Here is a 27,431-nt window from a genome sequence, read left to right as displayed (position 1 = left end):
CTAATAAAAACTGCAGGCTTTCTAGTCATGAAAAGTTGCAATGCGAAAATGGAAGCCATCGTTCTCACGATAATGAAAATCTAAACATTTTTGTAAAATAATCTTGTTTAAAAAATAATCTGCCTAATGATGATGTCACTGGAAGACGGTTTCTAAACTGCCCACAGCCCTCCTATGAGACACAGACTGAGTAGAAAAAAATCGTGCCATTTTATCATGATTATTAGTGAGGACCTATTATATGAAGATACGTTGAAAAGTGGTGAAGTGGTCCTTGAATGTGATCAAGCATTATGTGTGGTAAATTGTGCAGGTATACCAAAACAATGATTTGATATATTTGATATGACAATTATGACTGACTGAAGTCATGCTATACTATGAACTAGGTAATTCATAGTGGGTGTATAAAGCTTTACTACTAATACAAATGTATGTAAGTCTGTGAAATTATGTTAATGTGTAGAAAGATGTGTATAGATTAGTTGGGAAAGAGGACAGGTCCTGTTGATGAAATGATTTGTATTTATTAATCATGCTCATTGTTTATTTCCTCAAATTGGGAGACTTTTGTACTTTGTAATTTTGAACTATAACAGTGCCCGTTGGGGGATGAACAGGTGTGATCTTGATCAATTGGCTAATAAAGGGTGATGTCAGAACAGGCCAGCTCCATATATGGAGATGTAGGGGTGATCTGGATTTGGGCCCTGTCCAGCGCCAGGGCAGAGGCTTTTGTGCTGGTTCTGGACAGTTGAACGTATGTGTCTGGGCAGAGGCCTTTTGTGGTGGTTCTGGACAACCGTGGGTCTGACCCACTCAAGGCCGGGGACTGCACTCCCTGTGGTGGTGTGGAATGCGTATGTCGAATTTGAAGTCGGTGGGGCAAACGATTCTCGATATATATATATAGTATCGGTACATTGCAGTACAGATACTTTTGTGAGTACTTCTTCAACCGAGTAGAATCAAAGGGTTGCATAATGCATTACATTGTGAGAAATGTTTTAGCATGGATATCCATCATTAATTTAAATTAACTAATGATAAACTACATTATATTTCAACATCTCTCAAAAGGTTACTTTCAAAGTTATGTAGGCCTGAGCTCATTTGCAACCTTCGATTCAGTTTTTTTTAATAATAATCCAAACACTTCTTGTCTGCCTCCCAGGAGGGCAAAGAACATTTAATGAAATTATTACCAGAAATGTATCAGAATACTTAACAAAATGCTTCAACTGGAAATACAGCATCTAGCCATATCTTTTTTTGTCACACACATAATACTGTTATTGACATCTCATTTACAGTTTATGTTGAATGTTTGTATTTTCCATTACAATGAGCTGTGAGTAAAGTACACACATTACATTTTGTGAGTGTGAGTGGGAAAAATAAATATTCGATTACGTTTTGGCATTTGGGGGGCAGGGTGTATAGCATCACACAGTTAAAACCTCAGTTTTAATCTGTACACTCTGTACACAGATTTCAATTAATACTTAGGTTTATACTGTGCACAGCACAAACAAACCCAGTTTTTCCAGCATTCTGCCAGCACAAACTAATAAACTATTATGGAGTACCAAATGAGTCTGCAGTGTATGGAATGAACTTAAACAGCTGAATTGTCCAAGGTCATACAGCCATTAACACTGAAATGAAAGCAGGTAAGACCGTAATCTGCCAACATACCTACAGTATAACAAATAAATAACAGAATGACATCAACACAATATATCACCCCCAGTATGCCAGACTACTGTATGTTTAAATAGCATGCTTACACAATAGAGTGGAATGTTTTCATTCATTGGCTAAACAAAGTGGGTTGTACCAACAGGAGTGCTTCGATATTTTGTCGAGTGCATTTTGATGCAAATATATAAAGATAATAATTTTGCGCAAGGAAAATGAATATTGAATCCAACTCATAGCAAAACTGCATTCACATAATTCAAGAACGTCCAGTACCAAACAGGCAATGTTGTTCATGTCTTTATCGCACACTCAAATACACACGCGCGCACACATATTTCTGAATGGTGTATATGTATCTTGGGTCCAGTGTTGAGATATTTGAATGTGTTAGTCAGTGTTCATCTGGACATGGGGTCCCTGTCAGGTAGCCATTGGTCCCATGCGTTTTGTTGGTCCCATTAGTGGCATTGCTGTGGTGCTTCTGATTGGCTGGAGAACTGTCGTCCTCATCGGAGCTGGACTCTATGTCACTGCTGTCATCTTTAGACACCTACAGACATGAAAGGGTGGTTAACCTAGTTATGCAGTGTTGCCAGCTGGACTATATAGAGATAGTTCTTCCATCAGTTTATTACTTTCTTGCACTCTGACACTTCACATGTTTAAGTGGCTTGATTCAATATTTAGATACGGGTATTTGATATTCACATTGATCAGACACGTCCCCTCCTACATAAGCCCCTTCAATTTCAAACTGTGTTAACCATGTTAGACTCAATGAAAACACACATCCCTGATTCTTGCGACTGATATTGTCCTAAATCATGAGGGGACAGTCATTTTTCAACTACTTTGAACTACTAAAAAAACTTCTAATTTCTAACAGACAGCCGATAAGGTGTGCGTACTGCGTAAGACCTTGCTTTTCAATTAAGAGACGGGTGTGTATGTAGCATTCAGACATATAGAATACGTCTTCACTTGCATAATAAGGAAAACTTCGTTCATAGACCTTCTACAAAATAGATAGATAGATGGGAACCTCATTTTCTATTTATGATTGAATGCTATTATCAGTGTTGTCAACATTAAGGAACATGCTGCTGGATTCTGAACTATGGGAAACCATCTGCCAAATATTGTAAAGCAGAGGGCAGCCATTTTCAAACTCTGGGTTTACCAAATATTGGGAAATTTGACATGCAGTCATATAAATTAAATTGTCACATTAACCTGCATTCATCAAAGTCTTAATGAAAGAAGTCTATCAAAGAATCTAATCAAATCATTGTCTCTCATGCTTAGAGACCTACAGTAATAGTTTTTGCAAGTAAATCGAATGCATTATGAAGCAGTTAACTATAGCAATAATGAACAACATCAAAGTCAGGGGAAAAAAGGGAGCCATGGCAACAAATTGTGCCATTTTATTTATGGTTGATTACTAGCATTCAGGCCATAAAACATGCAAAATAGAAACTGACATGCAAGTGAAATAAATATAACGGATCAAACCAGACATGCAGTATACAGTTTGAAGGACTACTTACATGTAAAGGATTCCATTTTCCTGCCTTCAGAGTTGGCCAAATAGCAGAGAATATGGAAAAGGAAAAGTCAGAAATGCCAGCTGACAACAACAAGATACAGTAATACATAGTGCAGGCGCTTTCATGGTATTGGAATAGTCTTGTTTCATACCACATTATCCAGCACTTATGAATTAAACAAGAGACATCACCCGGAGGGATAATATCAAGTAATAAAGGGTTTGTTTTGTAAAGGAATGCTTCAGTGTCATGGTTGACAGCCGTGCCTTACCTTTCCTCTTGAGATGGCTCGACATGCTGTCTTCACTATGAGGTAGGACCAGAAGGAGTGAAGTAACTGCAGCAGGATCAACAGTAGGTTGAACACCCACCAGGATGGGTAGGGCCCTACGATCTCCCAGCTCTCAAACAAAGTTGTGTTTAGAATCCTACAGTGGGACGAGAGAGGGAGGCAGGTACATATTGCATTTGTTTAGCAAAACTCAACGCAACTTTCCCCCCCCCCCATCATTGCAGTTTCAAAGTTGTAAAGAGAAAAACAAACAATGAAATAAGTTGAGTGGTTAAAATAGCAGTGGGTCACCCCACTGCTATGGTTAAAATAGAAATAATCCTGTGAGGTAGCCTGTGTCGTTAGGACAGCCTCGAGACAGGTGGTCTGCTTTAAGGTTAATAGCACTAGTAAACGGGGGATAAAAAGGGCCTGAACAGGCCACTGTTTCTCCTCTGTTTACTGTATCTACAGTAATGCAACACCACAAAACCTATACTTAGTTGACCGATTTTTGTTGCATTAGAAATACAAATACAGACCGTGTTAATTACATCTAAATCCCTAACAATGATCATGGGTAATGGGATTTAATAAATTAGGAGATTATAAAGCTATAATTCTACATGCAATCAGAATGGCAATGATCCAGGTTAAATGTGTCTGTGGACCAATTATTGCATACTGTCTGTGAATCATCTTGCAGTTACTGATGCCATAGCAACAGCCTTACAATAATGATAACCTTTCTCGCTGCTGTGGTGGAGGGCAGACTAAAATGACAGTGCTACGGTATAATAGTGTTGCAGTCATGCAGTGTGAGAACAAAAATACTAATACATTTCACTTAATTTATCTCCAGGGGTAAACTTACAGCAATATCCATATAGTAGCCAAAGCCATACAGTAGTAGTATACACACACATTCCTTATAATAACTATTTAAGTTTGGACTGCTACCACCACAGGTAAAGTCTATTTAAGTTTTCAGTGCCTGTCTGAAATGTTGTCCCCCTGTCACCTTTAGCCCTTCCTATAAAATCTACATTTATATAAATGAATAAAACATTGTATGGTAGAGTATAATAATATTAGAATTTAACTAGCGCATTGTTTGGAGTAACCTGACACCTGATATTCCATTGAGAAATTTAGACCCTGGTGTTGTTGGGTATTAGACGGGTCTGGTTGACAATGTCAAAAAAGTTATTGGCAGCAGATGGTGCACCAGATTGGACACACTCTGCTATATCTTGCGCCACCCCTTAACCCTTATCCCTAAACTTAATTGCCATTTTTTACTATTTAAAAAAACCTTTTAAAATAGTTCAAATAGCTGATCTACAAGCTCACAATGTGTAGATGTAGATCAGCTAGTTGAACTATTTTAAAATTATTTTCAAAATAGTAAAAAATGGCAAATAAGATTAGGGATAAGGGATAAGGGTGGCGCAAGATGGAGCCCTATCTGTGCCACCATCTATTTATTGTAGTTTGGACATCGTTACAATAAAATTACCCCTCTCCGTCTGGAGAGGGAGACAACAAACATAATAAGCTTTAATGACTTTGGCCCATTTTTTTATTTTTGTTTTTAGATATATTTTGGGGCTTTTTGCCGTTATTGATAGATATACAGCAGCTTGACAGGAAACGGGGAGAAAGGGGGGGGGGGACACGCAGCAAAGGTCTTCGGGATCGGGACTCGATACTGTGACAGTGTCAGGCTAGATTACCAGCCTAGGTGCCCGGACCGCTAGGCCGACCCAGGCCTCCCAAAGCCATTTTAGGTTGCCCGTAGCTTATGCACGTGCATAAGAGCCTCCTAAGTTAGTGCGTAGCAGCAGTTTCCCGAACGCCTTTGTTGACTACGCAGTACCTTCATTAGCAGCAGCTGGTTCTCAAGAGCACAGCGTTACATGCAACCTAACTGGCTTCGGAAACACAACTTAAGTTGGTTCTCAAGAGCACGACGTTAAGCGTCTTCTTAACCGAGTTCGGGAAATACTACTTAAGGCCCCTGGAAGAAGTAACTTAGAAGGAAACTCGTTTCGTGAAAGCCTTCTTAGCCTATAGCAGGGGTTCCCAAACTTTTTTGGATCAGGTACCCCTTGGGGGTGGGGAGAATTTCTTTCCAGGTACGCCCTCATCCTCGCAACACCGATACGCATATTTACAACCTTACATTTAGATGCCATTGGAACTATTTGTAATAAAACTTTTCAGTCAAAGTCACAACGTGCGAACACATTTTCACAGTCACAGCCTCTGTCTGCAGTGCTCTACCTGTGACAGGTTGAGGTGACAGGTTGACAGGTTGAGGTGAGTTTCATTTCCATCCAAAAGCCCTTGAATGATGGAATATGATTAAGGATTACTGTGATTATGGTAAGTTCACAGATCACACATACCATAATTCACAAAAAAAGAAAACAAATAATAATCTGAATTATTTTGCGGACCGCCTGGCTATGCGTCCCCCAGGCGTCCATGCAGCAGTCCTATGCAGCAGTTTGAGAGCGACCTGGAGCGCCCTTAACAGTATGCTTTAACAGCGGGCGACAGCCAGACGAATTTTCCGGAAGTGCATTATTTGTCAATGGGACCCGGCAACTACTGGCGATAGAGGCGATAGCAGGCGAACAGGCAATGGTCGAAAAGTGGGCGGAGGAACGTCGGCCGAAAAGATAAGAATAATTCATCCTTTGGGCGATAGTGGGCGATTTACGTTTACTAAATGTACTGTCAAGGATCAAATAGGTCTCATTCACCATCTAGTGGATTTTCAAAATGGTAATGAGCATGAGCAACAAAAAAAAACCTGACTTACTCTATAACTTACTCTACAACCACCCAAGCTCAAATCAAATGAAATAATAAATCAATAAAACAATATATTTCGTTTCATCTGTTCTTCCCTTTATTGCTGAGGATAAAGCAGCCGTATCCATAGTAACTATTACTTAGCAACAAAACATTAATAGAGATCTGTCTGAAATGAACAAGTATAACTAGAGTACTGAGGTCTCACTGGATCTGGCATACACTTTCAGAGAGGGATTACTGACATCCGCAAGGACATTTACAAATGTCCGGTACAGAACATATAGTTGTCATAATAACACAACATGTACAAATGACAAAGACAACATTTCGACCTAAGAAGCAGAAGAATCAGATTGATACAACTAGGCTACATCGACATGAAGTGAATGAGACTTACCAGACAGGATAAACTCCCAACCTGGAACTTATGAATAGAATTGCAAACATTGCAAACAAGAGGTTGCAGAGTGTCTGGCACTTAGCATAATTGGCCATCTTTGCAGCCTGACAAAAGATAGAATAGACAGAAAGTCACTTGTTTGACAATTCATTCAAAGATGCATTCGCTAGAAATGTTATCCATCTAAATACTGTACACTGGGGATTTCATCATGAAATACAAAACAGCAGTTTTAGTTTTTACTCAGTTTGTGTTGGGATTTGTGTTACTTTGAAATGTGTATGGTGTTTGATGATGTGGTTGTGTCTTAGCCTGGGTTCCAGCCTAATTCGCTGTGTTCCGTGAATTTGTTTTGTCAAGTGACAAAACAAATTCACGGAACGCAGCGAATCAGGCTGGAACCCAACCTAGTTGTGCCTTGTCTTTCTTAAACGTTAAGAAATGAATAAAGAAATTAATCACATTATATCGCAATATAAAGAAATTCACCGTGATAGGTCAGATTGTTCGAACCTTTTCAAGCCGCGACCCCCCCAAATATTCATATTTGAACTGGAGACCCCCCAAAATGATCATATTTCAACTGCGGACCTCCCACTCAACAAACACTTGGAATTGTAGGAGTTGAGGCATTACATTTAATTTGACTCGTTCCACAGATTAAAAATTGTGAAAATAGCCGATCTACGTACAAGCCACTGCAAACAACGTTGTTTGCAGCCTCTTTCTTATATTATTTGACAATTTGGCAATTTTTTTACCAGTTTCTATAGCATAGTTTGTTGATTACTTTTGATGCAATGATCATTGGCACACACCCTTCTCACCCGCCTGCCCACCAGTCCAGTCACACCCACCCACCCAACAATCTTTGCACCCACTCATTCCTTCCATCCTCACCTCCATCAGCACATCGGCGGCATCGTGGAGACACATAACCAGTGTTCCCACCCGTGCCATGTTGTTCACATAGGAAAACGTGATGAGGGATATGGTTGCCAGGTGGTGCAGGAACATGATCAGAAAGTCCTGTAGACACAGTTGCCACAGCAATGTCACACAAACACACACCTACAGAGAATATTTTCAAAAGCTACCTTACGGTAAAGCTTAATTATTATTTTTTGTCACTGTCACTCGCAAAAAATAACATTTCAAAATCTGTTATTTTCAGCGAGCAATACCATTATGTATATCCATAAGTATGGATTATACCCAGAACCTTCAGTGACAGATACGTGTGACAGGTGAAATCATGAATACAAGGTGGAGGATACAAGCACTGCTGTGCTTATGTTATGTTGATAGTGACAATAACAGCATTTGTAGCAATGCGTAATAGTAATAAGTAATACTAATACATAGTAATAGCTCCCACTACTAGAACACTATCACAAGGAATACGTGAATAATATACTGAACTATAATAGAGGTGCAACAGTTAGGCCTAATCAAACAAACTGATTATATAAAGTAATCGATTTTCAAAAATAGTGGATCTACAAGCTCACAAATCACGCGACAACTTGTGAGCTTGTAAATCGGCAAATTGACAAAGCATAAAATAGGGCTAAAGAGGTCAATCAGTCTACGGTAATCGTAACTCGTAATCATTTATTTGTGTTGATTCGTTATTAGATAACAAATCAATATATTTGATTTTTTATTTATGCCACAAATGCACTTCTCGATTATTCGATTAATCAAATATTTATACTTTGACAGAATAACGGCTAAGCTGCAGTCCTACTGAACTATAATTCAAAGAGAGGAAAATACATCCCTCACGTGATTGCTGCAAAGAAGGTACTCAATTGAGAAAACAGAATCAACTCAATTCAACAAGTCCAGTCTTAAGCCTGATTTAAGCTTTAGTCGTGTTGTGTGACGTACCCTGTGGTCAAAAATACATTATTGTTGTTGTTGAGCGACACGTTCAACAATCAACACTTTGTCACTGAAGCATAAATCGGGCTCAGGGCTGAACGAGGCTGTGGATGGGTGACATGGGGGAGGAGCCTTCTTCTGGCACCCTGGATATTAAAATGTCTGACATTAGGACAGCAGCAGCAAGCAGCCAGAGCAGTAGGAGTACAAGGACGAGGTCTACAAAGCCAAAGTGCAGATGAAATAGAGGCATATATATACAGTAAATTATATTACACTAATTGTATATCTGTTCTTGAAGTAATTGTTTATCCCCCAATAAACATAAGGGCTAATTTGACCTTTGGGATACACAAACAAGTCAGTGTGTCCAAAAACGTAGTTTCTGCACTTTGGCTTTGTAGGGCAGTGTAACTGTATGCGAAGGAAGAGCAATGCTGTGTAAAACATAAGGAGGAACGGAAGCGAGGCAGCAGTGTGCAGGGAGAACATACTGGAATAGTCAGGGGATGCAGGGGACCTCCTCAGTGTGGTAGATGTGCATGAAAAAACTGAAAAGGAGAAACAAAACACAGACAACATGCCGACAGTCACAAAAAAAAAGATGACAGGATGAATGCATACGATACAGAGCATGGCATCGAGACAAACAGTGCTTATGGGTGTGAGTGACTTGGCAAGGAGGCATGCAAAAACACACTGAAAACACCATGACCAGAGTATAACCATTCACCAAAGAACCAGCATGGAAGTTAAAATGCGCTGAAGAGTGCTGAATGATTGCATACTCAGTGAAGCTTGAATCAAAGTCCAAACGAAAGTCCAAGCAGTTTGATCATGGAATCTCTATTATTGGCTATCACAGATACACAGGTAACACATGTGTGACATGTTGTCCAATATGCGCCATTTGGGGTAATTTAGAAATTCTTCTATTTGTGTGTTTTTATATCATGTGTTTGTGTGTAAGCGGATGTTGACGCCTTTCCCAAATGGCCCTCGTTGCCAATGACGCCTTTGGACGCCTTTTTTTTTTTTTTTAATATATATATTTTTTTATATATATTTTTTAAATTGCTCTAATCCGGTGTGCATGTGACGACATGCACAATGGATTTTCATTTTCTTTCTTTTTTTAATAATAGGCTTTTTTGGCACCTGCTCAACACATGGTGTCCACCAGGTGGCACTGAATGAGGAAGCTATTCTGTAGCTATCTTTCGATGGATTATTTCTTATTACACTGTCACAATAGATTGCCATCTACTAGTGTTCATTCTGTATTACGCAGGCTGCCATTAAATCACTCCATTTCTCCCCATGTAACATCTGGGTCTCCCAGTCTCGGACAGCAGAGGAGGAGCTGCAGAGTGTGAGCAGCTGGCGACAATATTTAGCTTTCGCCAGAAACTGTAATATGTCGGGGCGCGATGCGATCAAAAATCACAATTCACATGTGAACCTCGGATGGATTGGACAAAAACAAGGACTTTGGAGCATTTTTCAGAGAGAAAAGGCAACAAAGATTCTGCTTTGAATGGGTCTCTATGGCGTGCATGCGCACTCGTCCTTGTGCTGGGGGTGACGAAGGCGTTGCATAGCAACCTGGAGAGGACTACAGATTTGTTTTTAGCTTTAGCAGGTTGATATTGATATAAATCTTATAACCCGCGATATCGCGGGTTTGCCATCCTACGGGTACAAAGTTAAGCAAGAATAGGTCACAAAACTAGGTCTTTGAAGCAAGGAAGCCCGCACAACTCCAATTAGTCTCACTTTGTCTATACATTCTTACCAGGTGCGCGGTCGGGGGAAAAAACTAGGTGACAGTACAGCTGTCTGTCACTCAATTGGTATGGTTCCTCATAATTCTGCATGTGTTAAGAGAGAGATCATTGATTAGGAAGGTGGTAAACCCTGTGCTTGCGGTGTGATTCGTTATAAGCTTGTAGATAGGAAAAATTCACTACTTTTGCACAACACTGACATACAACAAAGTATAACATAGGGAAGTAATTCATGAATAAATAGTAAAAGAGGCAGTATGAAAAGAGGACAGCGACGATATGTGCTAATCAAGAGTGGCCTCTGATCTGGTCTCTTGTAATTCTTACCTTCCTCCTGATGTCTGTGAATTGGGAGAAGAGTAGGGACAGGTAGAATGATAGCTCCAGAGTATAGTAATAATGGATGTCCACAGTCAGTGGCTATACAAACACAGAAAGAAACAAAGTTAACCATTAAGCCAAAAATTCAAAAATAGACGATCTACAAGCTCAGAACCATTTTCTTTATCTACAGTGAAAATGTCCAAATAGGGACACCTGGGATAAAGTGGTTCAAATAAATATTTGATAAGTACAAGGCAAGACATTTAATGAAGTCATAATATTAAACACCTTGTTGGAGAGTGTTAATTTAACATTTGTACACTCTCAGAGATGATTTAACATCATAATACAGAAAGCATTGATAATACAGAAAGCATTACCTGGTAAGGATAGTTGTACCAACACTCTTTTGTGTTCCATAGCCATGGCATCTACAGTACAGAGAAAGCAATATAGGTATCAATACAATGGAAATAAGCTCTCGCACTTTTTGGTTTTATCCTTTTGACAGATATTTACAAATATATCTCTGCTGTCGGGAAGAAACCACCTGACTCCAAAATGTTAATTGTTCAGGAAATAAAAAATATACATTTTTCGGGAAATGAAGAAAACCTTATATTTTTTAAACAAAGCAATACTGCCTCATCAAAGTTGGTATTGTGACTTTATATATTGTCAATTACTTGCATGAGAGGGGGAGAGGTTGTAGAGCTGGTTGTGGAGTTGCTTTAGCTTTATAAGTTAAGAGGTCTTGTCCAAAGAACTTTAATACTTTTCATTCGTTTTTTTTATAACCAGCACACAGACGTAAAGGGTGTTCAAAAGCATTGAGTTATGGAAAAGAAAATCTAAAACCTCAAAAATAGAGTTAGGTGGTTTCCTCCTGACAACAACGAATTATGCACAATTGTAGACTATTATTCCAAAGTATCATTGGTCCAAAGGTGTGCATAACTAAGCTCAACCCTAAACCTAACCTCAAACTAACCTAATTATTTTCAGACTATAGGAACAACCAGTAGTCCTTGGCAGAACAATGGCTGGAGCTCACTATTTCCCCCTTATATAAAATCCAATTTATTTCAATTTCATGCCCACACAAAACAGTTGGCTTTCCTTAATGGATGCTAGATGGGGATTTTCACGTAGCCAGACAACTATTCCACAATTTCTGAATGATATAGTTTGGAACTACACATCCCAAAAGCAGAGAACAGAAGCTGTGATCTGTTCGTCATTTCCGTTCACAATAATATATTTTAAAATATATTTTGCTAAGAAGCTCCTATTATAGGCTCCTATTATTTTATTATTATTATTATTATTTTATTTTAGACGAAACGGAAGCGGGCAGGAGGCGTCACATTTTCAGAGCTTCCGTGCTTTTTGGGAGGCAACATTCTGGCTTGCGAGTGTTAATGCACATACTGCACATACTGTATGTATACTGTATGTTGTTACCAAATGATGCTCAACGTTATGCCAAACCCTGACTCACAATGGGTCAGGAACTAAAATAACTGTAAAACTAAAAAGAAAGAAAGAAAGTGCACCATGATCAAACGATGAGACAGGACTGTGACTAGGGAAGACGTGTTTGAATCTCCTGTACTCCTCCCCTACTGCTATTAATAAAAAGCCCAGGAGACTTGGCCCTGCAGCAGGGATTGCCAGAGAATGAACTCATTTTACAAAGTGCTTGGTCATGCAACTTGTTTCAGTAAAGACATTTTTTCCCCCACTGTGCTATCTCACCTATTGCTCCCTTGATCCGATGATTGTGAATACTTTAATCAATCTCAACCAAAATGGTTTCGTGAGACACTGCACAGTCAGTAGACACAGTGCATTACACAACATCAGTGATAGAGAAGCATAAATAAGATGAACCGAATCCAAAGAACAATAAGAATCCAATGTGACTTTCTTTTCCCTTCATTGACCAAACTGACGTTAACAACATATGTTAGCTGAGACTGAGGCGCAACAGTTGCCTCAATGGTGATACATTTGTTCAGTGACAGTAATATCTTATTTTTTATATTGTGCTAAGAGCAACCGATCAATTATTTAACATTGCTCCCTGGTTGGAGTATGTGAAAGAGATGTATTATTTATCAGCTTTTATTCCTTGCCCTGTCACATCTATCTAAACCATCTAAACCTCCAAGTAATCGCACAAGGTCCCATTCCAAACTTTGCAAAGTTACATCTAGAGCCTGACCGATATTGGAATTTTGGGGCTGGTGCACATACCGATAATAGGGAGTAAAATAATCTGATAGATATAATATGCCACGCTTATAAATAGGAATTCATTCTTAAAATAAATAAAAATTGCACTTGATCTTTCCACAGCTGTGGTAATAGTAGCCTAATGATAAGGATTAGACCCTGACCTGCTTGAAAATATTGTCTTGCAGTAGTTGCTGCCAATAAATGCTCAACAGAGGAACCAAAAACATACCTTTTTAAGGAAACGTACACCATAGGTAAAGATGTATAAATAGAACGTAAATCTCCACCTGTAAGAAGAATGAAAAGGCACAGTGAGTGCAGGTTATTTTTTATCTCCTTTCATCTTCATATTTTTCACTGCTTTGGGATTCACAGGGGAGTGATGCAGTTACAGTTAGTCACATCTATTATAGTAAAGAACAAAGAATGCTGCAATGCATCCTAAATATGTAAATAAGGCCAAACATAATACACAGCTATATTGTGTGTGTGTGTGTGTGTGTGTGTGTGTGTGTGTGTGTGTGTGTATATATATATATATATATATATATATATATATATATATATATATATATATATAGAGAGAGAGAGAGAGAGAGAGAGAGAGAGAGAGAGAGAGAGAGAGAGAGAGAGAGAGAGAGAATTTATATATGCGCTTTTCTGAGTACCCAAGGACGTTTTACATGGGGGGCATGAGAAAACAACACATTAAAAAAATACGAAAAAAAAATAAAGACTAAGGAATAAAATCAAATAAAAAACAGTGGAATGAGTTAGCTGGGGAAAGAAATATTGAAGAGGTGGGTTTTAACTTTTGATGGCGGTTTTTAAGGTTTGGAGGGTGGGGGCATCTGAGAGATTTGGTGAGGTAACACTTGCTATGCATCCCACGTTTATAACGCCTTATGAACACACTTATAAGATATTATAATTAAGCACTGATAAATACTCATTATACTTTATAAGCTTAATCATAACACATTATAAACGTTATTATAATGACTTATAATATCAAGTATTATAATATTTCATAACTTGCTATGTATTCCATGTTTATAACGCATTATAAAAAATCTAAATAATTTTCTCATACACATTTATTATAAGCATTTATTGTAAGCATTTGCTGAGCAAGGAGATGCATAGAAACCCAGCTCACAACAAAAATCAACTGGAGAGTTGGAAAGGATATTAAATATTGGCTGCTGGGTGTTTGAAACAATATTTCTCGCATTGAGACATTTTCTTCAGTGGTTATTCAGTTGTCACAGCATATCAAATTGACTCAAATGGCTTCTCCCAAAAGTTACTATTGCAATGTGATACAGGTTATTTTCCAAGGCAATTTGTAACACGTCAACCCAGCTTCATGAACCTGGCCACAGAGAGGAAGAACAAAGTAAAGCTGGCATGCTACGACATGGATGCTAACATTCTGTGATTGTGAGAGACAGTGGGTTTTACATACTTTAAAATCTGTGCTGCTGTTAGTTCCAGCTGCCCGAAAATACAAATGTCACTCACTGGCATCTTTATATGGCGCTAGACTAGATAGACAGATTAGGCTAACTCTTAACTGAGAAAAGATATCTACTTAAACAAAGATGTGTAACTTTCTGAAGGGACTTGCTCATTTTCATGGATGACTGTTCAAGAGTCTATTGTTACATGTTTAATGAGCATGACAGAAATCTTCAGCACATCAAATATGGCATTTGAAATTACTGCCATTATCTACAGTTCTCTCTGTGCTTGATTAATAGGGGAGTTTAAACCATATACTGGACTGGTCTACCTGGTGTTAAGACTGTTGCATGGCAACTGGATCTTCAAACACCATAAGAGCCTGTTTCTAGTGATGCTGAATCACATCCATGTACAATTATGATGACTCACAACTACTTTCTCTGCATAGAATTTAGACTGTGGCAAAATTCTGACCATATCTGTTATATTATTTTTCTCAATACAATGCTGGTATTTATAGGCTGTGGGAAAAAATAATCTATGTAGGTAGTGGTTTGAAGCTAGCCGTTTAATTGTTGCAAATAAGTAGTAGCAAACATAGGTAATTATCAATTGTACAAAGTGGTGGCAGTGATAATGCTTAAAATATCAATTGTACAAAGTGGTGGGCAGTACTTCAAATTATGTGCCTGTGTTATGATCTTAATATGTAAACTACACTTCTTAAGGTGCTTAAATTCCCCATTCATGGTAGGATTGCTGCATGTTCTATGAGCCACAATTAAAGAAACAACCATTGTTTTGCTTCATTACACAGTCATGAAACACTGTAGTAACATGACTGGAGAGTATTTAAATGAGATCCTAGATGCAAAGTTCATCTAGACACAAAGGATTCTGGGTGAGTAACTCAATGTAACTCAGAGCTCAGTGTCAATAATGAGGTGGCTGGATTTGTTTATGAATGTGTTCTGCACGCATTCTGAATCATGCACCTGCAGGTCCTGCAGGCCATGCTTATGGTCGATTCTGTTCAACTTTGTCACCTATCCAAATGAGCAGACTGTACACAATTTACTTGAACTGAAATAATTTAGCTAACAACATAAGTAAGGACTGGGTGATATGTCTTCAAATCAATTTCACAATTATTTCAAACTTCGATTATGATTAACGAATGATTATTATTATTTTTTTAATCACGAAAATAGCAGATCTACAAGCTCACAACTGTGAGTAGGGCAAGTAGGGGCATAAAAGTGTCACAGATAGACAGAAACACAGAAACAGAGATCTCCATATATGGACATAAAAGGGACACAGGCAGACGGATACGGGTGCTCTAATCGGGCAGGCCATGCATTCCCAACTTAAATCAGGACTAACAGAGCTAATGACTGTCCGTTTTTTTGTCTAAGGAATACTTAGGAGAGAAAGACGCTGCAATATCTGCCACACCATAGCCAAATTTACAATTTTAAGTTGAATCTATTATCATATTGCATGCGGACAACAGCTGTGGTGATAGTTGCAGTAAAAGAACAAATTGTATGGGACTTATGAAACACTAACTAAAAGGTGTTTTGGCTTTGAGGTCCGAAATCTGTATTACGAACCCTGCAGTGGTTTAATCAACCAACAGTGTGCTGCTGAATGTACAGCAGCCTCAGGGGCCTCACAGACTGTGTGGCTGTGAGTCTCCTACTGCCAGCTTGGCTCTATTGGTGTCAGACATGACTCTGCGCTGACAGTCACACTCCCTTGTTGGCCTCCTCTGTCACGCCACTAAATAACCACAATCTTGCTGATGGGATCCAATCTACTGCAGATCAGTAGGCTCTCTCTCAGCGACAAATTCTACATACCCTTGGGATATTGAAGTGTGTATTTAATTATTGCTTTGTCGTAGTGCTGGAATTCACATTCACATTACTCTCATGAAAATGTCATTGTATGTTTGTGGCACTGTGGTGTGGTGTTTTTAGCTCATGCTTCTTACATGCTTTCGCAGAAGCGGGCTAGAGTGCTGGGCTTCTCCTGGTTGCGGCGCTGTCTGAACCAACGCTGGATAGTACGCACATCCCAGTCGAGCTGCTTGGACAGGCCTTCCAGCCTCTTCTCATCTGGGTGCTGGTAGCACAAGATACAATATATTTTTGGTCAAACCTAGTAGTCATGGTGGTGCTCCTATTAATATAATTATATGGGACAAAACTTTATAGAAAACAAAGGAGGTCACCTTAGTAATAGCAGTGAAAACTTTCTCTAAGATAGCATTCGGTTGGGCTTTCTGTGGGCCACTGGTTTGTATCTTCAGGCCCATAGCGCAGGGTCTCGCGATAAACCTGTAAGTAAACATGTATGACTTCTTGATTAATATAGACACACCTGCACAATACTGTAAACCATAATAGAAGATGGGGAGAGAGTAATTCAGTCAAGAGTCAGTGATTACAATTTTACATCTACAATCAAATCCCATCTGCTTGAAAAAAAAGACAGCTGAATGCTGCTGTCGTCTAATGGTAGGCTAGAATAGACCAGAGCCATAGTTACGCAAACTCCGTTCACTTCATGGGGCCAGTCCAATGACGGCTCTTCTACATAGACTTCTATTGAGCATGGGGATAAACGAAGTTTACGGAATGCATTGGAGTCTATAGGCTCGCGCGAGTACATGAACCACGTGACCGGGCTGTTTTCTGGCCCCTCAATATCGCAACTCTTCTATTAGATGTTTCTGGAATAGATCATGTTTTTTTTAAAGTGGGGTCTGATGTGAGTTGTGACACATTGTGAACTTATAGATATGCTATTTTCTCTATTTTTAAATGTTTATTATTAGTTTGTACTAAATCTAATCCAACAACTAAATTCTTCTCTTATGGGGGTTCCTGTCAACACGTTTTTATTTTTCAAATGGGGGTCCACTCAGCCTAATACAGTAACAGTATGTTAGCAATTTGGGGGTCCCTGACATGAAAATGTCTGAGAAACATTGGGCTAGAGACTGTAAATAAAAGTCATTCATTCATTCAAGTTACTATATTCAGAGTGCATCAAGTATAAAGACAAATTTAAAACATGTTGTTTTGAGGAGTGCTATAGCCCCTCCTATGTCCAGCTTTGAGGGTTTGTGTACAAAGACATTGAATGCCATTGGCATATTGAATGGACATTTTTTTGTGTTTGTGTAAACACAAACATTGAAGACAAAAGTGAGGACGCAAATTGTGATTGGCCAGAATGAGATTATGTATGATGATAAGAGCACCCCTCACTTCACGCGGGTGTGATTTTTAAATAAAGGTTTTAGTCTACTATGACGAACTCGAGTTCGGTTTTTTTAATTCTACTAATAATAAGTCAATATGTTATATTAGTATTAAACAATGTTAGGCTACTCTACTTTTTCTACTAAAGTCTTGACTACACTATCGGCCAAGTATTGGCCATTCATGATGACGAGTGTGAGGGGGGCGTCAATAATAGCCTGTTCTGCTGCCAAAAACTGTTGACCCACATTTGCATGACAGCCAGGCATAGACGCAGACAACCATTAGGGCTCTGGTATTATTGGACAAATTGGGGCACAGATAGAGGCAAGGTGTATGGTTTATGGTTTATGTACAGTACATCCTATGAATTTGTTTACGGGAGTTTACCAGTAGCCTTACTAGCCTGTAATGACATTTGTATGGCATGACAAATCCGAAAAAAATACAATTGGAAGGTTGAGCAAGTAGCCTATTGCTTGAATCCTGCAACTTGCTACTGCATGGTCGCACTCGCAACGTTGTAGGCTACTGTACAACGTTGCGACATGTACACTAAGAATGGCTATGCAATGATATAGCCTAGGCCTGCAGAAAATAGGATGATCATCCTTGATCATTGTGGGGTGCCATTGTTAACTGACAGACAAATCAACACACAAGCTCAGTGGTCAATGAGAAAATATCCCTGGATTATCAAATCGACCCAACAAAGACTCGCTATGTCTGAAATAGTAAAGTCAGTAACTGAACAGCTAGACCCACCTTTCGAAAACCAGACGTATCATAAAGATGCAGAAGGCTAAAGGACACGCCAGATAAAGATCCTCAGCTTGCGGGAATGTTGCCTCATCTGTGTTTTTTAAATCAGCCCATGTTACATTATGAGGGAGCCAAAATCTCTCATTCCAAAACCACGCCAAAATACCGGCCATCTCTTTGAAGCAGACACTTTGACCGGATAGAATAAGGTATCAATGGCCCAATGCGTTGTAATGTTCTTTCACCGGCGATCTATGCAGGTTTTGGTGATGAAATCTGTGCTATATCGCTGTCCGTCTATTTCCCCTTTGCTAGCCCAGTGTAGGGAAGTAGACTCAATATGCTCCTCCGCAAGTGATTGGTGCACTGAAATGTCACGCATGATGCAGCCACCATAGGTTAAACCCACTGGATCACAGCACAATCAAGGTGAAGATGTTTTGCTCAACCTGTCTTGTTGAGGAGGGTTACAGTATGAGTCTAAAATAATCAGCCACATGTAAAACCATTAAAGGAAGGAATATAATGTTCACTTGATTAATAATTATCACGATTTATTGGACCCCCACAAACAAACTCGCCCTCTCCGCCCACAGCATTTCTATAATTGAAGTCGAGGAAATTAACGAAAAAGACAATGAAATATGAAAGGTAGACACTGGCCCAACTAACTACTAGGCCAGGGAAACACTTTTGTTTCACATTGGCTCCGAGGAAAAAAGCCTGATGCCGCGACCACGTATTAGTAAACCACGCCATCTACTGGCCATTTTGCAGTTGCCACGGTGCAAGGCAAACACATTTAAAATTCTTTGCACATTGGCATTGCACACTTTGCACATAGCGCGTTTTTTCGTGTATGATACGTATTTAAATGTTTTCAGAACGCAGAACCAAATTCAGAGCGAAATGGAGTCGAGCATTCCCATTGGAAAAGAGAAAAAGACAATACGATGCGTATTATTTAAATGTTTTCGTTTTAATTATCTTAAATTCATTTATTTTAGTTAGATCGTTTTTACTTTAGTTGTCACTGTGCAATACTTCAAAACAGTTGTCATGTTGCACACATGCCTAAAATTGCCCTTTTTTAATCTTTGCCAAAAATAGCCGCTATGTCGCGTGAGCTTGCACATTTTTAGCCGAACGCCACCTGCTGGTGCAAACCTGAGTTACGCGACTTCCACCAGCTAGTTACACTGCGCATGTCCAAAGTGCAGAAATGCATTGACGCGACGACGTCCACAATCGCGCCATCTTTGGAAAACAGTACTGTCTGTGAACTGAATGAAACTAGCTTTCATCGTCATTCAAGAACTAGCTTGTTGTGATAACTAATATATTTGTTTCTCGGGGTGAGGTAAGCCATTTGATTAATTTCGACGGTAAATCGATATGTTTTGAGTGTGTGTGTGAAGGTGGAAGTGGTGTTGTCATGCTAAAGAATACATGTTATTAGAACCCGAGAATCCATTGCTAAGTTGCTAACAGAAGGCCGAGGAGGTGTTCGTGGGAACGGTGCTGCTACGCTGAATCCCGGTTTGGCGGTGCTGCTGTAATGTGAGGCCTTCATTATTGCTAAATGCTTTAACTCCGCCCCACCGGCTTAACCGGAGCCGCATAACCTTGCACGCCTTGCTGATTTACTAACGTTAGCTTCAGAGGCTACGAGTACGAGCTAACTATTAGCTGTTGGCGGTTCGAAAACATTGCAACCTAGCTCGTTATTTTATTGAGCAATTGCAATACAACTTTTTAACTGTAACCTCTGCAAGAAGAGTTGATTTATAAATATATTGTTCAAAGTTATGTCTTGGCGATTCCTGGCAGAGTTGACCCTAGTTTACTGATAAATCGCACATTCAATGTCCCACCGACTTGGTTCGAGTGTAGTAGGTGCTCACATTTTTGTTTGGTATTTAGTTTGAGGAGGCAGGAGGTCAACAATGGGAATCAAGGCTCAACGTCCGCGATGCTTTCTTGACGTTGGAATCGGCAACGTGCTTGGTAAGAAACCATTGCTCATCTCCCTGCATGGCTAATTAACTAACTTATTTCAAATTAACTTGACTATAATGTACATATTTTTCACAGTGGGCCGAGTTGTGGTGGAGTTGTTTTCAGATGTTTGCCCCAAAACCTGTGAGAACTTCAGGTGCCTCTGCACAGGTAAATTATATCGACTGTCTAGTTACAGGAGTAGAGAATAGAGAATCAAAGAAATTGTATTGGATCAGTTTGTCACATTTATTTTTATTTGTATCTGTTATTTTATCAATCCTGTGGGGGAAATTCAGGTGCCAGAGACAGCACAGCAGTCAAGTTTACCGATACAAGTCGGTTCATAGAAGAGTAACATCACAATTAACACACCCTTAAGTAAATACATAATAAGTATACAGAAGTATACAACTACAGTAAAATATATACAATCATCCCGGCTGGTACAGGACACATACACCATATACATACCACATTAACATCCTGCCCGATGCAGAGCAAGAAAGGGTAGCAAAGTATGCCTATAGTTGTGATCATCAGCACAAACCACAGATGAGGTTACACAATTGTTTTAGCGTCATAATGTGAAATTGCAAACTCATATTTAATTAATAACCTGCTTTAATAATAAAAAAGGGCTTGTTCTTTAATGGAATTTACCTTGTCTTCCAGGTGAGAAAGGTATTGGCAAAGGAACACAAAAGCCATTGCATTACAAAGGATGTCTGTTCCATAGAGTTGTGAAGGACTTCATGATTCAAGGAGGAGACTTCAGTGAAGGTAAGCATTAATTTTGACCATTTTACAGACTATTTACAGAAACAAATATGTTGGTTCATGCAACTGGAAATGCTACAAAATGTGTTATTTTTGGATTGTGTTTTATACTGTAGTTTCCCTTGTGACAATGGCATCTGTATATTGTTTTTGAAGTTTCTCTGTGGCTTATTTAGACTAGATCATATTGTTAAAATTAAATTACCAATATGATCCCCCCCCCCCCGGTGTGTGTGTGTGTGTGTGTGTGTGTGTGTGTGTGTGTGTGTGTGTGTGTGTGTGTGTGTGTGTGTGTGTGTGTGTGTGTGTGTGTGTGTGTGTGTGTGTGTGTGTGTGTGTGTGTGTGTGTGTGTGTGTGTGTGTGTGTGTGTGTGTGTGTGTGTGTGTGTGTGTGTGTGTGTGTCAAATGTACTGTGACAACCTTTTTTTTTAACATTTATTTTCCAAATTGTTAGAACACTGCTTCTCATAATGCTTCTCTTTAACAGGCAATGGAAGAGGAGGTGAATCCATCCATGGAGGCTTTTTTGAAGGTAAAAACACTTCTCTCTCTGCTCTTATGGATGGCATTTATTTTACTATTAAATCATGAAGAAAATATTGTACTTCATGGCCATACTCTTTTCCCCAGATGAAAGCTTTTCTGTCAAACATAACAAGCCATACTTGATGTCCATGGCAAACAGGGGTAAAGATACCAATGGATCCCAGTTTTTCATGTAAGTGCCATGTTAAGCCTCTTGTTTTTCTTTCATTTTATTAGTTGGTCCCATCATTCTTAAACATGAACAGCAAAATGTCAACTTTGTCTTCAATCCTTCATCTCAATGCCAATCCCCAGAACAACGAAACCGGCGCCACATCTAGATGGGTCAGTATTCATCAACATTTATGAATCTGCTATTATGGTTCAACTTATGTCAATATATTTTGTACAGCGTAACTAACATGAATTGTATTTTTGCAGTGTCCATGTCGTTTTTGGCCATGTGATCGGAGGCCAAGAAGTTGTACAGACCATGGAGAGTCAGAAAACAGATGCTAACAGCAGACCATATGCCGAGATGAAGGTTTTGAACTGTGGAGAGCTCATCCCTAAACTGAAAGGTATGCGTGATTAAGTGTTTTTAGCTTTTCGAGTCCGATAGTTGGTGCTACAGTTGGTGGAACTTAAGTACTGCTTTAAATTATTTGCAGCAAAAAAAGATGAGAAGGAAAAAGCATCCTCAAGCAACAGCAGCTCTAGTGACTCTGACAGCTCTTCTGAATCTTCCGAGTCGGAAGACTCGGGTAAAGACGCCAAGAAACGGAAAAAGAAGGCGAAGACTCAAAAGAAAAAACAAAAAAAGAAACATAAAAAAAGGTATGTATAAAATGTATTGTGCTTTAATTATTAGCAATTTCAGTAAGTATGTTTGCATATGAAAATAATTGTATTGGTGCTGTTGGTGCATTTTCAACGACAGCCAAGACAAACAAGTAATTAACTGATTTGCCGTGTCACTAATATAATTGGCATCATGTGCAATGGAACAAAGTATGGGAGCAGTAGGCATGGGTTAAAAGATAATTCCAGAGTAGCTGTTTTCTTACTGAATTCTGATGATGTTATATCCATTAACCAGTGATGGAGGCGGGAAAAACCATGCCAAGCGCTCCTCGACTCCCACCATGCACGTCATGCACGACATGTCTAAATCATATTGATCACTCAACTTTTTTTTTTTGTCTTATGTCGGAAATGCATCCAGAGTTTTGTCCCAAATGGGCTTCCTTCTAAGGCAAGCAGCCGATAAACCCCTCCTTCCTGCTCAAAGCTATAGCGCGCTAGACTTTGTTTGCCTGTTTAATGGATACCAGACCGGTGCCCGGCTGTAGAGCACTGAGTCGGTAGCGATGGAAGTTGGAGATCCATGCCCCAACCGGCTATGCAATACCCGTTGCACCCATGTCTGACGTCATTGTGATGTCAGAACAGGCCAGCTCCATATATGGAGATCTAGGGGTGATCAGGTGTGATCAATTTGCTAATTTGGGCCCTGTCCAGAACCTGGGCTTAACCGACTTAGATCGTTCCCGACTTTCATGTCCCGAGTAGGTAGTTACAATAAAGGATAAAGACTATACAGCTCTGAAATTTCTTTCTAGATCTGAGCCTGACAGCGCTGAGGAGAAAGATGAAGAGGTGCTTTTATCTTCAGTGCGACCGGAAGAAATCCCTGCTATCCCAGAGAACAGATTTCTTATGAGGAGAAGTCCCCAAGCAGTTCAGAACGAGAAAGAGGAAACTGGAAAGGACCGTAGAAGAGAGGAAAGGCCCAGAGACAGGTTGGTCTCATTGACTTAATTCAGGATGTGCTTTCTTTCCTGTATACTTTGGTGTTCTAATGTGTGATAATTTACATGCTGTTTTTTCCTCTGATTGGCAGAATGTTTAACTCTCAGTCTACATACAACAGAAGACTTGTGATGACACGCTCTGGCAGGAAGATTAAAGGCAGGGGACCAAGGGTAGGTACAAGGAGACAACTATATGACAATAGCTCATTCATGGTCCATCTCTTTTCAGCCATTTTAACCCTGGTGTCCCTATTTTGGGCATGTCGGGTGAACATTTTTTTAAATAGCAGATCTGCAGTCTCACTCGATTGTGAGCTTGTAGATGGGATATTTTCAAATAGAAATGGGATTACAGCCTTTTTCATACACAGGAATGAACATTGACTTTTTTATATTACCCGTCTCTTCCAGCGGTATCGGACTCCGTCTCGCTCGAGGTCAAGGGATCGCTTCCAGCGTAGTGAAACTCCTCCACACTGGCGACAGGAGATGCAGCGGCAGAGGATGAGAGCAACCAGTGGCGAGCGTTGGATTAAGGGCGACAAGTAATAAACTAATCCTCTTTATTTTAGTTTTTCATTTCCTGAAACTGCATGTTGCTTTTGGGGTAAAATTGTCATTTGTAATCCAAAGGGAAATTGTTTGGGGTTGGGCTGTTTTCGGGAGGTGGGGCTTTGGAACGACAGCACATGTTGAGACCAGTGTTACTTCATTTTCATTGTTCTGAGCAAACTCAATTGCTCTTTATGGCCCCTACACACTGCACGATATTTCCTCCGATTATACTGTCGGGTAGCATATTTGGCACTCGCCGACAACCCCCCGATCTGATGCAAGATCGTGCTTAAAGGTCCAGTGGCGATAAAGGCGTTATCTGATGCCTTCCCGAGCGTTTCTGAATATCTAGCAGGTTTGATATTTGATTCTAGCCGACTGGACATAATACTGTATGAACTGGGTTGCATATTACAGCCAATGAGAGCACAGGACAGCCCTGTGCTCACATCGATAGATGATAATATATAACCTTTATTCCGTGGGTAGAAAGCTTAAGTAGTAGTAAATCCAGGTGTTGCTGTTAAATAGTCTATAAAACCAATGCATCTCACGTGAATAATGTTGAAAAAAACACACGGGAATCTATGCTGCAGCGCAAACATTTGGACAACGTGTGTGTGTGACGCAGAGAGACAGACAGACTGATTTAATGAAAATTAAGATTTAGCGTCCTGACTCCTGTCTCTTTCGCCCTGTGTATTTCCGGTGCATGACCAGTGATATGGCTTATTACGAATCTCTACTATCTAGGTCAATTGCAATACAAAATGAAAGGCCCTTATATTTATTGGAATGGTGGTATTATATGTGAACACATAGATTAATACATGGTTGACATGTAGTGTTTAAACAAACATTTTTAATTGTTTATGCCTACATAAAGACAAAAGCAATAAATTCAGACTTTCTAGGAATACAAAACGACAACAATGCATTGACATACTGTTTGTCACATTGATACAAATTTGAGAAACAACTTACAACCTTTGCACACAACAGAACAGACTTGATGATTTGGTTAGTCGACAGTCCATTAGATTAGAGCTGGAATAGTTGGATAAATCCCACTGTCGAACTGTTGAGCTGTTACTGTGTGTGCATCTTAAATAAAAAACGGTTTGGCTGGTAGGTGGTGTAATTGGATGGTGCACATTTTAGACTATACGTGCCAGCGCGACTTAAAGTCCATGTATTAATGGCCGAATACAAATGAAAGGCTATCAGTGTAATTGGACAATGATTGTGTAGGTTTTGGATCATTTGAACAGTTTCTAAAAAATGGCTTTAATATATCATGTATTATGTCACTCACCAATGCTAATGAGCACGCTATGGGAATAATCTCACCAAATAACTGCTTTCTGAGATTCCACTATTGCTTCAGCTGTTTTTATTCACAACATTCTGATATTCTTTACTTTTTCTTTTGCAGAGGTGACATGGTCGACGCCAAGGAGGAAGCTGCTAAAGCTTCGAAAGGTGACGAAACAAAGCATGAACATGCCACTGAGGGTAAGAAAGACAAGAAGGGCCGCTCTCACCGATCTAGAAGCAAAGAAAAGGACACTTCAAAGAAGAAGGCAGAGGAGAAAGGTGACAAACACAAGGCAAAGAAACATGCCACATCTCAAAGTCGCAGTAAGAGCAGGGAAAAGGGTGGAAGATCAAAGAGCAGGGAGAGGGATCATAAACAAAAGGGTAAGGACAGAAGAGGCCGCTCCAGAAGCAAAGGGAAAGAAAAGGAGTCTGAATCCAATCGCAGCAAAGAAAGAAACAAGCAGTCAGCATCTGATAAGCATGGGGACATTGCTAAAGGAAAAAATGGAGAACGAGTGCCACAAAGCAAGGAAACCAACACTGTAAAAGACGGAGAACGGTCAAATAGTAGGAGCAGGGACAGGGGAAGACGTGCTTCATCAAGAGACAAACCGGACCATCGGGAGAAAGGGAGAGAGAGGGCAAGGGAGCGTAGCAGGAGTCAGGAACGACGGCGCCACAACGAGAGGGACAATGATAAAAGGGGAGAGACATCTAAGAACAGGGAGCGAACAAGAAGCTCGGACAGAAATAAGGCCAAAGGCAGACGCTCCAGAAGCAAGAGTGACCACAGTAATAACCGCTCATCTCATAGGAAAAATAAAGACTCTGAGTCCACCCACCGAAAGAGGTCTAAGAGCAGATGTAGCAGCAGTTCCGAGCATGACGGGGATGAGAAAAGGAAGAGTCGAAAGAGCCCGGATTCCAAGAAGAGACTGGAAGGTAGTCCGCAGAGGAAATCCCCTTCCAAATCCAAAAACGACACCAGAATTGTGACCGTCATCTCCTCAAGAGGGAGTCGTGACACAAAGGGCAAGGACAGAAACCGCAGCAGGAAGACGAGCTCGAGTTCAAGTTCTGATGACTAGGTGTGTGATTCTTAACATAGCTAGACATTTTATCTGAACTTGGTTAATACCCATGGAAGTGTGTTTTTTGTTTTTTTTTTAAATGCATCTGTAAATTACATGTTGGCTTTATGATATATCCAATTATATGGTTTCAAATTATACAGTTTCTAGAAAGAAATTGATCAAATTGGAGAAGGATTTTGAATGATTAAGTGGAACAGAAAACTTTTTAAAAGCTTTTTTTTTTTCCTAGCGTTTTTTTTTTTACTGTAATTTTATAAGTGTTATTTAATGCCATTGGTTTTGGGCTAAGAATGTAGTTAATTGACTGCTTACACTAATACTGCCCTACAAAGCCAAAGTGCAGTAACCATGCAAAGACTGTTTCAACTGACCAGCCACATGGTGGGGTATCAGTCTGTAAGTGATATTGCACTAATTGATACGCTAACTGTTTGTCCACCAAAATCATGAAGCCTGATTTTACCATTGAGACAATGTGTCAAACTACTTACTGTACTGGCTTTATAGGGCAGAATAGCCACATGGCATACATTCACCGGGCAAGTTATTTTACTGTAGCAAGTGATGGTGTGGAAGAGTCTGTCTCCTGTTATTTCTTGCATGCTTATCCCTGATTCACTGTGGATTATCTGTATTGATAACTATTATTGTTGTCTTCATTTTTTACTGATTTTGAGATGTCTACGGTGTGCTGTTCAAATGGAAAAACATGTCTCTGAAATGCTGTAGGAAAAAAAACATAAAATGAGTTTGTACAAAACATTGGATTTTTTTTCTTTTTTCCCCACAAATATGGATGAGTGGGAAATAAACTGTCACTCCATTTTAGTTAAACTTGCCTTCCTGTAAA

The 27,431-nt window shown here is 39.6% G+C and overlaps 2 protein-coding genes across 3 annotated transcripts; one reads left to right on the top strand and one right to left on the bottom strand.

Annotated features, from left to right (window-relative positions):
- Window positions 1-1,156: 1,156 nt before the first annotated feature.
- Window positions 1,157-18,794, bottom strand: cers6 (ceramide synthase 6). The gene is made up of 11 exons (XM_079519087.1): window positions 18,498-18,794; window positions 16,697-16,802; window positions 16,457-16,587; window positions 13,220-13,277; window positions 11,130-11,180; window positions 10,753-10,845; window positions 7,652-7,780; window positions 6,749-6,855; window positions 3,526-3,682; window positions 3,255-3,278; window positions 1,157-2,254 (listed from the first exon to the last, which is right to left on the bottom strand). The coding sequence occupies exons 1-11, from the start codon at window positions 18,665-18,667 to the stop codon at window positions 2,096-2,098; spliced, it is 1,185 nt and encodes a 394-aa protein (XP_079375213.1). The 5' UTR covers window positions 18,668-18,794; the 3' UTR covers window positions 1,157-2,095.
- Window positions 18,795-19,693: 899 nt separating this feature from the next.
- On the top strand, window positions 19,694-27,415 carry ppig (peptidylprolyl isomerase G (cyclophilin G)). 2 transcript variants are annotated; one of them, XM_079518445.1, is made up of 13 exons: window positions 19,694-19,854; window positions 20,418-20,501; window positions 20,589-20,663; window positions 21,168-21,275; window positions 21,761-21,805; window positions 21,904-21,991; window positions 22,114-22,143; window positions 22,240-22,379; window positions 22,470-22,635; window positions 23,421-23,600; window positions 23,702-23,783; window positions 24,024-24,157; window positions 25,603-27,415. In XM_079518445.1, exons 2-13 carry the CDS (start codon window positions 20,441-20,443, stop codon window positions 26,573-26,575), a joined length of 2,082 nt encoding a protein of 693 aa, XP_079374571.1. In that variant the 5' UTR covers window positions 19,694-19,854; window positions 20,418-20,440; the 3' UTR covers window positions 26,576-27,415. The 2 variants fall into 2 exon arrangements, with proteins under 2 accessions (XP_079374571.1, XP_079374572.1); XM_079518446.1 differs by lacking the exon at window positions 19,694-19,854 and adding an exon at window positions 19,915-20,054.
- The last annotated feature ends 16 nt before the right edge of the window (window positions 27,416-27,431 follow it).

Source organism: Electrona antarctica (assembly GCF_951216825.1).
Source record: "Electrona antarctica genome assembly, chromosome: 13".
In the NCBI taxonomy this organism is placed as follows: Eukaryota; Metazoa; Chordata; class Actinopteri; order Myctophiformes; family Myctophidae; genus Electrona; species Electrona antarctica.
Note: the sequence above shows the minus strand (reverse complement) of the source record. Positions and strands in the feature narration are given on the sequence as shown.

Bases quoted from the DNA above. Each gene is read 5' to 3' on its own strand.
- cers6 (XM_079519087.1), bottom strand. From the start codon at position 18,667: ATGGCCGGTATTTTGGCGTGGTTTTGGAATGAGAGATTTTGGCTCCCT. The intron at 7,781-10,752 runs GTAAGAATTACA...CTGTGTCTACAG, and splicing joins TCACAGACATCAGGAGGAAG to GACTTTCTGATCATGTTCCT. The intron at 3,683-6,748 runs GTAAGTCTCATT...GTCCCACTGTAG, and splicing joins TTGGGAGTTTATCCTGTCTG to GATTCTAAACACAACTTTGT.
- ppig (XM_079518445.1), top strand. From the start codon at position 20,441: ATGGGAATCAAGGCTCAACGTCCGCGATGCTTTCTTGACGTTGGAATC. The intron at 22,636-23,420 runs GTATGTATAAAA...ATTTCTTTCTAG, and splicing joins AAAAAGAAACATAAAAAAAG to ATCTGAGCCTGACAGCGCTG. The intron at 23,601-23,701 runs GTTGGTCTCATT...TCTGATTGGCAG, and splicing joins GAGGAAAGGCCCAGAGACAG to AATGTTTAACTCTCAGTCTA.